This window comes from Mizuhopecten yessoensis, unplaced genomic scaffold (assembly GCF_002113885.1).
Source record: "Mizuhopecten yessoensis strain PY_sf001 unplaced genomic scaffold, ASM211388v2 scaffold7201, whole genome shotgun sequence".
In the NCBI taxonomy this organism is placed as follows: domain Eukaryota; kingdom Metazoa; phylum Mollusca; class Bivalvia; order Pectinida; family Pectinidae; genus Mizuhopecten; species Mizuhopecten yessoensis.
In genome coordinates this window covers 76273-92437 of record NW_018406931.1, presented here as the reverse complement: position 1 = coordinate 92437, position 16165 = coordinate 76273, and the positions used below count along the sequence as shown (strand labels likewise).

At 41.3% G+C, this 16165-nt stretch overlaps 1 protein-coding gene across 2 annotated transcripts in view; it reads left to right on the top strand.

The window, feature by feature from the left end:
- The window catches only part of LOC110453208 (transketolase-like), a 53996-nt gene that overhangs the window by 17314 nt on the left and 20517 nt on the right, over window positions 1–16165 (top strand). For both annotated transcript variants that reach the window (XM_021502061.1, XM_021502062.1), the window contains exon 2: window positions 2354–2471. In XM_021502061.1, coding sequence (XP_021357736.1) covers window positions 2354–2471 — 118 coding nt within the window. The remainder of the gene's footprint in view (window positions 1–2353; window positions 2472–16165) is intronic.

Genomic DNA, 16165 nt, shown 5'->3' with positions numbered 1-16165 from the left:
GGACCATACTAGGAGTGACATCTTTATGTGTGAAGATAAAATATTTTGTATATCTTCACTGCATTATGATATGTTTTTATCCAATGGAAAATTCATGATATTTCAACTAATAATTACAGATACCGTAGGATTTACTATCATATTTTTTAAAACAGTATGCAGCCTTTTTCTTAATTTGATACGTAAAAGACAGCAGGCTTGAACTGAATCATGTCTTCAGCACGATGTATGCTTATTATTATAATGCTAGGGTGAGAAAAATATGAAAGTTACAGAGTTGCATAGTGACAGGCACCAGAAACTATCTGTCACAGAAGGTTGTTTTCTGAAATTTTATTACCGAACACAGGTTAACTTCCTACTCAAAGATCACTTCATACATAATATGCTGGTATCCAAAATGTTGTAGCAATTCAAAAATTGACCAAAAATTATTTGCATACTTAAGGGCAAAAACTGTTAACATCGTGCAAGTTTTCATTCCTAATCTTTTAATTATTGATATGCATGTGCATCATGGTCAAAATTTGTGTTGTATACCACAATGGGTTCATCGCAGCTTATGCTTGGTATATAAAAACATGTGATGCAGCTGTATCCGTGAAGCCCTTGCATCTAGTAAAATCTATAATCCCTATAAGAGAGCATAGACATTAAGTAGTATTGCCTTCATAATTAAGCCATCCTTAAAAAAAATGTTGTTTGCAGTTTTTCCAACCGACTAACCCACCCAAAATGACACAATCAGACTGGTTTTTTTTTTTTTAATTTGAAAAAAATGTCTCATTTTATATAGAAATGCGGTAGTTCTAGAAATGAAAACAAACCCTCCCTACCTACCTACTGAAAAATATTTGAGTAGGGACACAGCAAACATTTTACAAGGTATATGTGATTATTTGGGGATGAGATGTCGTTGTCACCACTTTCTGCCGGCTCATATTCTTGTATATGTTAATGTAGCTGTTAACTTTCCTCCAGTGTACACCTGGTATTTAAAACCTCCATTATATAACAATGACAAAGGTATCGGGTCACCTTCTCTCGAGTTTCCTCCCACACTAAGACCTCGCGCGCGCTGACATCCGGCCCAACAAGAAAGATTAATATAAGTTGAAATAACGTGTTTATAATTGTTGTAAAATACATAAAGTTTATATATTGATATAACAATGACATGTTTTAGCGAGCCACCAAAGACAGAATGACAATAGACAGAAAAGTTATTGAAATTTTTTAAGAAATTGGAGGATTTCCAGCCTACAGCACAACTAGATGATATTGTGTTTTTATCAGACACAGTGCTGAATAATGGTATTACTTGTGTGTCAAGCTTGTGTAAAAAGATTACATAAATATCCATTTTAAATTGATTTTTGAGCTTTGATGATCTGTCTATTCAATTATGCAGTATATGGATGATCATGACAAAAGAGACGGACATGTTTGGTTCAGAGATTACTGGTTTCTTATCTGAAAAAACAAGCATGGGGAATGGAATTAAATTCAAATTTTGCTTTTTCGTATAAGAAAGCAAAGAGGAATTTGAATACCCAATTTTTATTTTCCCTTTCATCCTGAAATTCTTGCAAGTTTATAAATTTCAGCTGGAAAGTGAACAAGCCTTCACACAAATACTCATTTCTTTGAGCTGAAAGTTACAAACAAGCAGTGTAAATGTTCCCTTATAGGCACAATACACTCATATTTCCACATATACCTGGTGTCATCATGAAATGTACCTCCTGCATAAAAGGTATAAGGACTCTTGGAGGGGGGTAAATTTTATGCATAACAATTTTTCAATTTACATGCATCATGATTAAAAGCAAAATCTATATATAACATATAGTAATGCTGTGATTTTAGTTCTGCGAATATCAATTTAATGCTTTTATTAATAGCACAAAGGTTTTGAAATATTATTACAGTTAAAAGATGAACATTTATAGGCCTACATTGTTCCTTTACCAGAAATTCCTTAAGACTGTTTTTTTCAGAGAGCATGACTGAAGTTAACGAAAAAAGAAAAGACATTTTTCTTTAACTTCAAAATGCTTTTCTGTTGAAACGTTAAGGTGAGGATAGTAAAGGAGCACATGTGAAACTTGGGCCTATGGCTGAGTCAGATGTCATTCTTTGAATCTAAATCTAAACAGTTTATGTATCATAACTAGCTATAATGATCAACTAATAAAATGTTGCACATTACTGCCAGTTGCTTTTTGATTCCTTGCAAATCTGTTCATGAATTCACCATTCATATTTGTCACAACAATAAAATGTGCAATAATGTAAAAAGTAAGCTAGCAAGATTAAATCTATTGTAAACATCCCCTCCTTCTTGTTACAGACATCCATCATCATGTATGTCCATGGCAGAGATTATGTCCGTCCTCTTCTTCAACACCATGAGGTACAGTCTTAAGGAGCCACGTGGTCCCTCCAATGACCGTTTCATCTTGTCCAAGGTAGGTAACTCTCAAATGACCGTTTCATCTTGTCTAAGGTAGATAACTCTCCAATGACCATTTCATCTTGTCCAATGTAGGTAACTCTTCAGCAACTGTTTCCTCTAATCCAAGATAGGTAACTTTCAAATGATCATTTCATCATGTCAATTAGGCAAGAAGTTCAAAAATGAATGCTCCATCTTGTCTGAGGTATGTAACTCTCCAATGTTACTCTCCACAGAGTGCTTCATCTTTTCTGAGGTAGGTAACTCTCCACAGAGTATTTTATCTTGTCTGGGGTAGGTAACTCTCCACAGAGTGTTTTATCTTGTCTGGGGTAGGTAACTCTCCACAGAGTGTTTTATCTTGTCTGGGGTAGGTTACTCTCCACAGAGTGTTTCATCTTGTTTGGGGTAGGTAACTCTCCACAGAGTGTTTTATCTTGTCTGGGGTAGGTAGCTCTCCACAGAGTGTTTCATCTTGTCTGGGGTAGGTAACTCTCCACAGAGTGGGTTATCTTGTCTTGGGTAGGTAACTCTCTACAGAGTGTTTTATCTTGTCTGGGGTAGGTAGCTCTCCACAGAGTGTTTCATCTTGTCTGGGGTAGGTAACTCTCCACAGAGTGTTTTATCTTATCTCGGGTAGGTAACTCTCCACAGAGTGTTTTATCTTATCTCGGGTAGGTAACTCTCCACAGAGTGTTTTATCTTGTCTGGGGTAGGTAACTCTCCACAGAGTGGTTTATCTTGTCTTGGGTAGGTAACTCTCTACAGAGTGTTTTATCTTGTCTGGGGTAGGTAACTCTCCACAGAGTGTTTCATCTTGTCTGGGGTAGGTAACACTCCACAGAGTGTTTCATCTTGTCTGGGGTAGGTAACTCTCCCCAGAGTGTTTTATCTTGTCTGAGGTAGGTAACTCTCCACAGAGTGTTTGATCTTGTCTGGGGTAGGTAACTCTCCACAGAGCGTTTCATCTTGTCTGAGGTAGGTAACTCTCCACAGAGTGTTTGATCTTGTCTGGGGTAGGTAACTCTCCACAGAGCGTTTCATCTTGTCTGAGGTAGGTAACTCTCCACAGAGTTTTTCATCTTGTCTGGGGTAGGTAACTCTCCATAGAGTGTTTTATCTTGTCTGAGGTAGGTAACTCTCCACAGAGGGTTTCATCTTGTCTGGGGTAGGTAACTCTCCCCAGAGTGTTTTATCTTGTCTGAGGTAGGTAACTCTCCACAGAGGGTTTCATCTTGTCTGGGGTAGGTAACTCTCCATAGAGTGTTTTATCTTGTCTGAGGTAGGTAACTCTCCACAGAGGGTTTCATCTTGTCTGGGGTAGGTAACTCTCCCCAGAGTGTTTTATCTTGTCTGAGGTAGGTAACTCTCCACAGAGTGTTTAATCTTGTCTGAGGTAGGTAACTCTCCACAGAGTTTTTCATCTTGTCTGGGGTAGGTAACTCTCCACAGAGTGTTTCATCTTGTCTGGGGTAGGTAACTCTCCAATGACCGTTTCATCTTGTCCAAGGTAGGTAACTCTTCAGCAACTGTTTCCTCTAATCCAAGATAGGAAACTTTCAAATGATCATTTCATCATGTCAATTAGGCAAGAAGTTCAAAAATGAATGCTACATCTTGTCTGAGGTATGTAACTCTCCAATGTAACTCTCCACAGAGTGCTTCATCTTTTCTGAGGTAGGTAACTCTCCACAAAGTGTTTCATCTTGTCTGAGGTAGGTAACTCTCAACAGAGTGTTTTATTTTGTCTGGGGTAGGTAACTCTCCACAGAGTGGTTTATCTTGTCTGAGGTAGGTAACTCTCCACAGAGTGTTTAATCTTGTCTGAGGTAGGTAACTCTCCACAGAGTGTTTTATCTTGTCTGGGGTAGGTAACTCTCCACAGAGTAGGTAACTCAACAGTGTTTCATCTTGTCTGAGGTAGGTAACTCCTACTGAGTGTTTCATCTTGTCTAAGGTAGGTAACTCTCCACAGAGTAGGTAACTCTTAACAGTGTTTTATCTTGTCTGGGGTAGGTTACTCTCCACAGAGTGTTTTATCTTGCCTGGGGTAGGTTACTCTCCACAGAGCGTTTTATCTTGTCTGGGATAGGGAACTCTCCACAGAGTGTTTTATCTTGTCTGAGGTAGGTAACTCTCCACAGAGTGTTTCATCTTGTCTGAGGTAGGTAACTATCCACAGAGTGTTTCATCTTGTCTGAGGTAGGTAACTCTCCACAGAGTGGTTTATCTTGTCTTGGGTAGGTAACTCTCTACAGAGTGGTTTATCTTGTCTGGGGTAGGGAACTGTCCACAAAGTGTTTTATCTTGTCTGTGGTAGGTAACTCTCCACAGAGTGTTTTATCTTGTCTAGGGTAGGTAACTCTCCACAGAGGGTTTTATGTTGTCTGGGATAGGTAACCTCCACAGAGTGGTTTATCTTGTCTTGGGTAGGTAACTCTCTACAGAGTGGTTTATCTTGTCTGGGGTAGGGAACTGTCCACAAAGTGTTTTATCTTGTCTGTGGTAGGTAACTCTCCACAGAGTGTTTTATCTTATCTGGGGTAGGTAACTCTCCACAGAGAGTTTTATCTTGTCTGGGATAGGTAACTCTCCACAGAGGGTTTTATCTTGTCTGGGATAGGTAACTCTCTACAGAGGGTTTTATCTTGTCTGGGGTAGGTAAATCTCCACAGAGGGTTTCATCTTGTCTGAGGTAGGTAACTCCTACTGAGTGTTTTATCTTGTCTAAGGTAGGTAACTCTCCACAGAGGAGGTAACTCTTAACAGTGTTTTATCTTGTCTGGGGTAGGAAACTGTCCACAAAGTGTTTTATCTTGTCTGTGGTAGGTAACTCTCCACAGAGTGTTTCATCTTGTCTGGGGTAGGTAACTCTCTACAGAGTGTTTTCTCTGGTCTGGGGTAGGTAACCCTCCACAGAGTGGTTTATCTTGTCTTGGGTAGGTAACTCTCTACAGAGTGTTTTATCTTGTCTGGGGGAGGTAACTCTCCACAGAGTGTTTTATCTTGTCTGGGGTAGGTAACTGTCCACAAAGTGTTTTATCTTGTCTGGGGTAGGTAACTCTCCACAGAGTGTTTTATCTTGTCTGGGATAGGTAACTCTCTACAGAGTGTTTTATCTTGTCTGGGGTAGGTAACCCTCCACAGAGTGTTTCATCTTGTCTGGGGTAGGTAACTCTCCACAGAGTGTTTCATCTTGTCTGAGGTAGGTAACTATCCACAGAGTGTTTCATCTTGTCTGGGGTAGGTAACTCTCAACAGAGTGTTTCATCTTGTCTGAGGTAAGTATCTCTGCACAGAGTGTTTCATCTTGTTCAATGAAGGTCCACAGACCTTTTCAAGATGTCCAAGGTAGGTAACTCTCCCAAGACCTTTTTATTTTGTCCAAGGAAGGTAACTCTTCATAGACTGCTTCATCTTGTCCAAGGTAGGTAATTCTTCATAGTCTGCTTTATCTTGTCCAAGGTAGGTAACTCTTCATAGTCTGCTTCATCTTGTCCAAGGTAGGTAAGTCTTCATAGTCTGCTACATCGGTAACTCTTCATAGTCTGCTTCATCTTGTCCAAGGTAGGTAACTCTTAATAGTCTGCTTCATCTTGTCCAAGGTAGGAAACTTTCCAAAGACTGCTTCATCTTGTCGAAGGTAGGTAACTCTTCATAGTCTGCTTTATATTGTCCAAGGTAGGTAACTATCCAAAGACTGCTTCATCTTGTCCAAGGTAGGTAACTCTTCATAGTCTGCTTCATCTTGTCCAAGGTAGGTAACTTTCCGAAAACTGCTTCATCTTGTCCAAGGTAGGTAACTCTTCATAGTCTGCTTCATCTTGTCCAAGGTAGGTAACTCTCCAAAGACTGCTTCATCTTGTCCAAGGTAGGTAACTCTTCATAGTCTGCTTCATCTTGTCCAAGGTAGGTAACTTTCCAAAGACTGCTTCATCTTGTCCAAGGTAGGTAACTCTTCATAGTCTGCTTCATCTTGTCCAAGGTAGGTAACTTTCCAAAGACTGCTTCATCTTGTCCAAGGTAGGTAACTCTTCATAGTCTGCTTCATCTTGTCCAAGGTAGGTAACTTTCCAAAGACTGCTTCATCTTGTCCAAGGTAGGTAACTCTTCATAGTCTGCTTCATCTTGTCCAAGGTAGGTAACTTTCCAAAGACTGCTTCATCTTGTCCAAGGTAGGTAACTCTTCATAGTCTGCTTCATCTTGTCCAAGGTAGGTAACTTTCCGAAGACTGCTTCATCTTGTCCAAGGTAGGTAACTCTTCATAGTCTGCTTCATCTTGTCCAAGGTAGGTAACTCTCCATAGTCTGCTTTATCTTGTCCAAGGTAGGTAACTATCCAAAGACTGCTTCATCTGGTCCAAGGTAGGTAACTCTCCAAAGACTGCTTCATCTTGTCCAAGGTAGGTAACTCTCCAAAGACTGCTTCATCTTGTTCAAGGTAGGTAACTCTTCATAGTCTGCTTCACCTTTTCCATGGTAGGTAACTCTCCAAAAACTGCTTCATCTTGTCTAAGGTAGGTAACTCTCCAAAGACTGCTTCATCTTGTCCAAGGTAGGTAACTCTCCAAAGACGGCTTCATCTTGTCCAAGGTAGGTAACTCTTCATAGTCTGCTTCATCTTGTCCAAGGTAGGTAACTCTCCAAAGACTGCTTTATTTTGTCAAAGGTAGGTAACTCTCCAAAGACTACTTCATCTTGTCCAAGGTAGGTAACTCTCCAAAGACTGCTTCATCTTATCTCCTTCGCATCATACTTACCTGCTAGGTTGAACAACTACATATGGCTAACTCCACTTTCGCAATAATTACCCGCCAAGAATAAAAATTAACGCTCCCCTGGTCATGCCTATGACTGGTCCCTCGCGCATGCGCAACCATCTTTTTTCTTGGCGGCCATTTTCAATAGCTGCCTTTCCACATTGCATTCGCATATTTCGGCATTTATACAAGTAAGTGTGTTATTTTGTCGTGTCTATTGTAGCGGAAGCCTGTTAGAGGGTTCCGCTGATTGTTTTTAGTCGTTTTTGATCGGTATCGATCTTTATTTACGTACATATTATTTATTTGCCGTTCGTGGTTTACCGCGACTCGTGTCCACGTGGGACCGGCATGTCTTCGAGATCCAAGAAGTCAGACCCTGGTAAAGGGTCAAATACGACTACTTGCGACTCTAACGATCCTGGTAAAGGGTCAAAGAACTCACATAGTGCTGAGAACCGGGAGAAGGCGTCTCCCGACACAGAATCGACCGAGGGTTACTCGGCATCTAAGGGGTCAGATTCGCCATCTAAGTCGGCGAAGATCACACGGTCTACGACTGCGAGTACTATAAGTACGAAAGGCAAGGGGATGACTAAGTCTGTTGTACTTAACCTCATTCAGGGGGAGTGAGGAGCTTCAAGGATGATATCGGGAGCATGATTAGAGAAGCTATGTCTGCCCCGGTTCCTGCTCCGGCTACCGCCACGAGTGTCGGTCCGGTCCAAAACGAGGATACACTTGATTTGGAGGATTTTGATGATTCCGTCTCCTATGGGGGTTCCCCTTCTAAGAAACGTGTGTGGATTGAGGAACAGAGGTCATCAGTTGGGATGAGTTCTCAGTACACTAGACCACTCACTCATACCTCTCATACCATTACTGGTGTGTCAGCCGAGACAGACTCGGTGAGCGGTAACTCTGATAATGGAAATGAGTTTCCCCAGGATAGAGATACCCCCCCTTCCTGGAATAAGATGATTGCAGACATTCAGAACATGCTGCACATCGAAACAAAAGAGGAACAAACAGTTGTAAGAACTTCCATGCTTGCAGATACATTTGTGGGGTTACCCAATACTCCCAAGGACTCAGGTCCTTCCTTACCGGCTGAGGGCCTTCTGATTAACTCGTGGAAAGAGATTGAGAAATCTTTTCCCAAGTTTGCCTCGTTTAAATCGAGACATAGGTCTCAATATAGGTGGCCTGAATCAGACTTTGACATGTTTGGAAAGGTTCCAGAAGTAGACGCGGCAGTGTCTACATACATTCAGTCGGTTACCCAGAAGGGCAAGATGTCTGGTAAGAGTGATCTACACCCAAAGGATGCTCACAAGGATAATACCTTTGTGTCCATAGACCAGTCACTAAGAAATCAGCAGAGAGCTATTTCCCATGCATCTTACATATTAACAGCGCTTTCTAAAGGGCTGAAGGGTGAGACGGGTACGTCTGACGAGACCATATCCCAACTCCTGGGTAGTCTAGCTGCTACGCTATCAGATGTCGGTGATTTGTCAGTCAGGGCTTCCTCTAGGTGTGTCCTAGCTAGAAGGAATCTATACCTAGACGCTATGCAGATATTTGACAGAAACACTCGCGGTGAACTGTCGAAGGTCCCTCCGGCTGGAGGTTTACTATTTAATAACAAGGTACAGCAGATCACACACCAGTCATCTGAGTTAATCAGAGACGTCAGAGAGACGGCACGAACTTTGAGTAATGTCCAACGGTCAGGTCCAGGCAAGAGACCGGCTATGGCTACTGCTACTAACAAGTCAGAGGACTCCAGGTCAGGTTCTGATAAGAAATTCAGACGCCTAGACAGCGGTAGGGGTCGTGGGTTTGTTTCCCCACTAGCTAATCAGTACAGTCAGAAATCTTCAACATACAATAAGGACAAACGAGGAGCCTCTAGTTTTCCCCTCAATAAGGCCTCAAACTCCTATAGAGGGAGAGGACGGGGTCAGCAACAGAACCCCTAGGAATCACACCCTCAGTCCTCCCATGATAGTCCCATTACAGGAGATACCAGTAGGGGGGAGACTTCTCCATTTTGTGAGAGCTTGGGAGGAGATAACCACAGACAAATTTGTGTTGGGAGTAGTATCGAAGGGATACAAAGTAGAGTTCAGTCAAACACCGCCCTTGTCAGAGGCTATGAAGTTCACCAGTGTTCCATCAAACAAACAGAAAGCTCAGGTACTCGTAACGGAGATCGAGGCCCTTCTTGTAAAAGGGGCAATAGTAGAACTGGGATCAAACCCAGGACCGGGATTTTACAACACCCTTTTTGTTGTCCCCAAGAAGAGTGGGGGGTTCAGACCCATCCTAAATTTAAAACCGCTAAATCAGTTTGTGAGATACCAACATTTCAAGATGGAAAATCTAAGATCTATTATCCTAGCCTTAAACAAGGGCGATTGGGCAGCGTCGATAGACTTAACAGACGCATACTTACATATCCCTATTCATGTAGAAAGTCAGAGATATCTAAGATTTGCATTCCAGGGAAGAGCTTACCAGTTCGTAGCTCTCCCTTTCGGAATCTCTTCAGGACCAAGGGTATTTGTCAAGATAATCTCGGTAGTACTAGGTCATCTGAGGAGTCAGAGGTTCCATCCTCATGCATACCTGGACGATTGGCTTCTTCGAGAACAACTCCGAGAAAAGTTATTCTCGGCAGTTCAGAGCACGATACCACTGCTAACCAGGTTAGGTTTTCTTCCGAACTGGCTGAAGTCTCAGCTTTACCCTACTCAGGATTTCCAATACATCGGAGCCTGTTTCCGTCTAGACCTAGGGCTGGTCTTTCCTCCAAGGGAAAGAATCTTAACACTAAGAAAACTGTTCTCCATAGTAGAGCAGAGGGAGAGTATTCAAGTACGGTATGTGCTTCAGATCCTGGGTCTGATGAACTCATGCATAGAGGTCATACCATGGGCAAGACTACACATGAGACCCATTCAGCTTTTTCTCCTTTATCATTGGAGACCCAAGACGAAAGACATATATGCTCTCATCCCAGTCAACAAGTTGTTAACAGAGTCCTTCCTTTGGTGGAGAGGGGAGACAACAGTGTTCAGAGGCAGAACACTGACGGACAGATCAGTAGATTTAGTCCTAACTACCGATGCGTCGGGAGAGGGCTGGGGGGCCCACATAGAGAATTTGAGGATCTCAGGGAGATGGGGTCCATAAGAGATATCGAGAGATATCAACTGGAAGAAACTGAAAGCAGTTCAATTAGCAATTACGCAGATTCGTCAACTAGTACAAGGAAGGAAGGTTCTGGTACAGTCGGACAACTCAACAGTAGTAACATACATAAACAAGCAGAGGGGAACTCATTCTCCAGGACTGTGTATGTTAACCTGGAGACTTCTCCAATTCTGTATAACAGAAAAGATAGAACTAAAGTCAATACACATACCAGGCAGGTTAAACCTGACTGCAGATGCTCTATCCAGGAGGTCTCAGATCATTCCAACAGAATGGACTCTTCAGAAACAGATACTGAACCAGGTATTTTATTTTTGGAGAGAACCTCAGATAGATCTGTTCGCCTCAAAACTAAATCATCAGTTGCCTGTATACATGTCTCCAGTCCCAGACAGCCAGGCTTTGGCTGTAGATGCTCTAGCTCAGAATTGGACAGGAATGTATGCTTATGCATATCCTCCAATATCCCTAGTAGCACGGGTGATCAGGAAGGTCCGTCAGGAACACATGACCTTGATCTTAATAGCACCATTCTGGGAGAGACAAGCATGGTTTCCAGACCTAATAGATCTGCTGATAGAGCACCCAATCAGATTACCTCTGAGGGAGGACATAATCAAGCAGCCTCACAACGGCTGGCTTCATCCATCCCCAGACATACTGAAGTTGACTGCATGGAAGCTGTCAGGAGACAGTATAGTGAGGAAGGATTTTCAAGAGCTGTTGCAAACAGAGCAGTTGAGGCTAGACGACCTAGCACATATCAGACATACAATGCTAAGCTGAACCTATATTCAAAATGGGCAGCAGAGAAGAGGTTTGACCCTTTTTCAGCAACTGTAGCTCAGATTGCTGATTTCATGGAGTATCTTTTTTCAGTTAAGAATCTCCAGGTTCGTACTATACAAGGTTATAGATCAGCTATTTCATTAATCCATCCCGGCTGGAATGGAGTTAAAGTGGGTAACCACCCAAGATTAGAAAAGCTGTTGAAGGCCTACTTTAATAGTAGACCTTCTAAGAGAAAGTTATCTCCTACTTGGAGTCTCACACTTGTGTTAAATATGTTAATGAAGGCTCCGTTTGAGCCTCTCATCCATGTTCCGTTAAAGTTTTTAACATTGAAAACTGTGTTTTTAGTTGCAATTTCTTCAGGTAGAAGAAGAAGCGGGTTACAGGCCCTGTGTTGTAAGGAGGGCCATATCAGATGGGATCAGACAGGTGTAGCCTTGATTCCACATCCTGGTTTTTTGGCAAAGAATGATTCTTTGTCATATGTTTCAAAGCGTATTTTTCTTCCAAAGATGGCTAGTTTGTCATCAGTTGAGGAGGACAGGTTAGTTTGCCCGTGTAGGGCTTTGAGTCAATACCTTTTAAGAACCAAGAAGTTCAGAAAGGGGGTAGAACAGTTGTTTGTTACTTACAAGGATAACTTGTGTCATGCTGCTTCAAGAGACACAATTTCAAGATGGATTGTTCAGACTATCGAGAGATGTTATAAAGAGTCCACAGACACAGATTTTTCTATGGCAAAGGCTCATGATACAAGGAGTCTATCGACCTCCATGGCCTTATTTAAAGGCATTTCAATGGAGGAGATCATGGAGGCTGCATCCTGGAAGTCAGAGTCAACATTTACCAATCATTATCTAAAAAACATGAGTCAAGAGACCGGCAGGTTTGCTCGAGCTGTATTGACATCAGAAAGAAGACAGTGATTTGACTTCAGGATCTTGGGGTGAGTATAATTATATTGATTTTTGAAACTCCCACCTCCTATTCAAGCTTTGGATTCTTGAAGTAGCCATATGTAGTTGTTCAACCTAGCAGGTAAGTATGATGCGAAGGAGATTACACCCTTTCTGTATAGAGAGGGTTATCTCCGAGCATCATACTTACCTGCTAGGTAACCCGCCCTCCTCCCCACGGTTTCATCTTCTGATAGATAACAAATTATGGCCTTCAAAAGATGGTTGCGCATGCGCGAGGGACCAGTCATAGGCATGACCAGGGGAGCGTTAATTTTTATTCTTGGCGGGTAATTATTGCGAAAGTGGAGTTAGCCATATGTAGTTGTTCAACCTAGCAGGTAAGTATGATGCTCGGAGATAACCCTCTCTATACAGAAAGGGTGTAGTCCAAGGTAGGTAACTCTCCAAAGACTGCTTCATCTTGTCCAAGGTAGGTAACTCTCCAAAGACTGCTTCATCTTGTCCAAGGTAGGTATAACTCTCCAAAGACTGCTTCATCTGGTCCAAGGTAGGTAACTCTCCAAAAACTGCTTCATCTTGTATAAGGTAGGTAACTCTTCATTGTCTGCTTCATCTTGTCCACGGTAGGTTACTCTCCAAAAGCTGCTTCATCTTGTCTAAGGTAGGTAACTCTCCAAAGACTGTTTCATCTTGTTTAAGGTAGGTAACTCTCCAAAAACTGCTTCATCTTGTCCAAGGTAGGTAACTCTCCAAAAACTGCTTCATCTTGTCTAAGGCAAGTAATTTTTCAAAGACATATTGTCCAAGGAAAGTAACTCTCGGATGATTGTGTCATCTGATCAAAGGCAAGTAACTCACCCACAACCGTTTCATCTTGTCAAAGGCAAGTAATTGTGAAAAACAGCTTTATCTTGTACAAGGTAAATAACCCTCCTAAGACTGCTTCACTCTCAAAGATAGGTTAATATCTAAAGACAGCTTTATGTTGTACAAGGTAAATAACCCTCCTAAGACTGCTTCACTCTCAAAGATAGGTTAATATCTAAAGACAGCTTTATGTTGTACAAGGTAAATAACCCTCCTAAGACTGCTTCACTCTCAAAGATAGGTTAATATCTAAAGACAGCTTTATCTTGTACAAGGTAAATAACCCCCTAAGACTGCTTCACTCTCCAAGAATGGTTAATATCTAAAGACAGCTTTATCTTGTACAAGGTAAATAACCTTCCTAAGACTGCTTCACTCTCCAAGATAGGTTACTATCTAAAGACAGCTTTATCTTGTACAAGGTAAATAACCCCCTAAGACTGCTTCACTCTCCAAGATAGGTTACCATCTTAAGACTGCTTTATCTTGTACAAGGTATATAACCCTCCTAAGACTGCTTCACTCTCAAAGATAGGTTAATATCTAAAGACAGCTTTATCTTGTACAAGGTAAATAACCCCCTAAGACTGCTTCACTCTCCAAAATAGGTTACCATCTAAAGACTGCTTTATCTTGTACAAGGTAAATAAATAACCCTCCTAAGACTGCTTCACTCTCAAAGATAGGTTAATATCTAAAGACAGCTTTATCTTGTACAAGGTAAATAACCCCCTAAGACTGCTTCACTCTACAAGATAGGTTACTATCTAAAGACAGCTTTATCTTGTACAAGGTAAATAACATCCTAAGACTGCTTCACTCTCCAAGATAGGTTAATATCTAAAGACAGCTTTTCCCCCCCACACCTCACAGGTACATTCCCGTTTTTAGTAGGGAAAAGATAAACCTGTCTTGATCTACCTCGATCAAGACAGCTGACACGCGCTATTACGTCACAGACAACGCACTTCTTTCAACAGGACCTGTGACCCTGTGCACTTTTAACAAAACCGATTACATAATCACTTTTTACACATGTATAATACACATGTAAACAAACCATGGCAAGCTCAGCATTCCCACATTTCAAAATAGGCGAATGTGTTGCCATGGGAAAAAATGGTGAAAAGGGAAGAATTGTTGATGAATTTAATTGATGATAGTTCGGTGCATTGGAGTCAAAAATACAACTTCGCAGTGAAGGTATTTTTTATGGTATTAAAATGCGGGAGAAAATAACAGGTTTATATCTAAAGACAGCTTTATCTTGTACAAGGTAAATAACCCTCCTAAGACTGCTTCACTCCCCAAGATAAATTACTATCTAAAGACAGGTTTATCTTGTACAAGGTAAATAACCCTCCCAAGACTGCTTCACTCTCCAAGATAAATTACTATCTAAAGACAGCTTTATCTTGTACAAGGTAAATAACCCTACTAAGACTGCTTCACTCCCCAAGATAAATTACTATCTAAAGACAGGATTATCTTGTACAAGGTAAATAACCCTCCCAAGACTGCTTCACTCTCCAAGATAAATTACTATCTAAAGACAGCTTTATCTTGTACAAGGTAAATCACCCTCCTAAGACTGCTTCACTCCCCAAGATAGGTTACTATCTAAAGACAGCTTTATCTTGTACAAGGTAAATAACCCTCCTAAGACTGCTTCACTCTCCAATATAGGTTACCATCTAAAGGCAGCTTTATCTTGTACAAGGTAAATAACCTTCCTAAGACTGCTTCACTCTCCAAGATAGGTTACTATCTAAAGACAGCTTTATCTTGTACAAGGTAAATAACCCTCCTAAGACTGCTTCACTCTCCAAGATGGGTTACCATCTAAAGGCAGCTTTATCTTGTACAAGGTAAATAACCCTCCAAAGACTGCTTCACTCTCCAAGATAGGTTACTATCTAAAGACAGCTTTATATTGTACAAGGTAAATAACCCCCCTAAGCCTGCTTCGCTCTCCAAGAAAGGTTACTATTTTAAGACAGCTTTATCTTGTACAAGGTAAATAACCCCCCTAAGACTGCTTCACTCTCCAAGAAAGGTTACTATTTTAAGACAGCTTTATCTTGTACAAGGTAAATAACCCTCCTAAGACTGCTTCACTCTCTAAGATAGGTTAATATCTAAAGACAGCTTTATCTTGTACAAGGTACATAACCCCCCTAAGACTGCTTCACTCTCCAAGATAGGTTACTATCTAAAGACAGCTTTATCTTGGTCAAGGTAAATAACCCTCCCAAGACTGCTTCACTCTCCAAGATAGGTTAATATCTTGTACAAGGTAAATAACCCCCTAAGACTGCTTCACTCTCCAAGATAGGTTACTATCTAAAGACGTTACTATCTAAAGACAGCTTTATCTTGTATAAGGTAAATAACCCCCCTAAGACTGCTTCACTCTCCAAGATAGGTTACTATCTAAAGACAGCTTTATCTTGTTCAAGGTAAATAACCCTCCCAAGACTGCTTCACTCTCCAAGATAGGTTACTATCTAAAGACTGCCTTACCTTGTACAAGGCAAACCAGTCACAACATCAGAATTTGTGTTGTATTCTACTTAGATGACAAAACAAAAGTGATTGCTGTCCCCAATATTGCGTCCCCATTGTCCTCATTGCAAGACTGGCCATGGGGACCTCATGGGGATCTCAATTTTTTCTGTCCTACCTACACTTTTTTTCCGGCAGTGTCTCATGATGTAGTTTGTACCTGTTTTTCATATGACCTTAGCTGTTACCAAGATATAAAATCCTAGACAAAGCAAAACAAGCCTATATATAAAGACTCACCATCCTGTCCAATGTAGGTAATTCTCGGATGAATGCTTTCGAAACAATATTTTTAGCTCACCTGGCCCAAAGGGCCAAGTGAGCTTATGCGATGGTGCAGCGTCCGTCGTCCGTCGTCCGGTGTCACTATTTTACTTTAAACAACTTCTTCTGAATAATCAAAATGCCCAGAGTGATGATTTTTGGCTAGTAGCATGCTGGGATGAAGGGCTACCAAGTTTGTTCAAATGAATGACCTTTACTTATGTTCAAGGTCACAGGGGTCAAATATGTTAAAAACCTTTAAACAACTTCTACTCAATACCCAAAAGGCCTAGGATGATGTTATTTGGCCAGTAGCA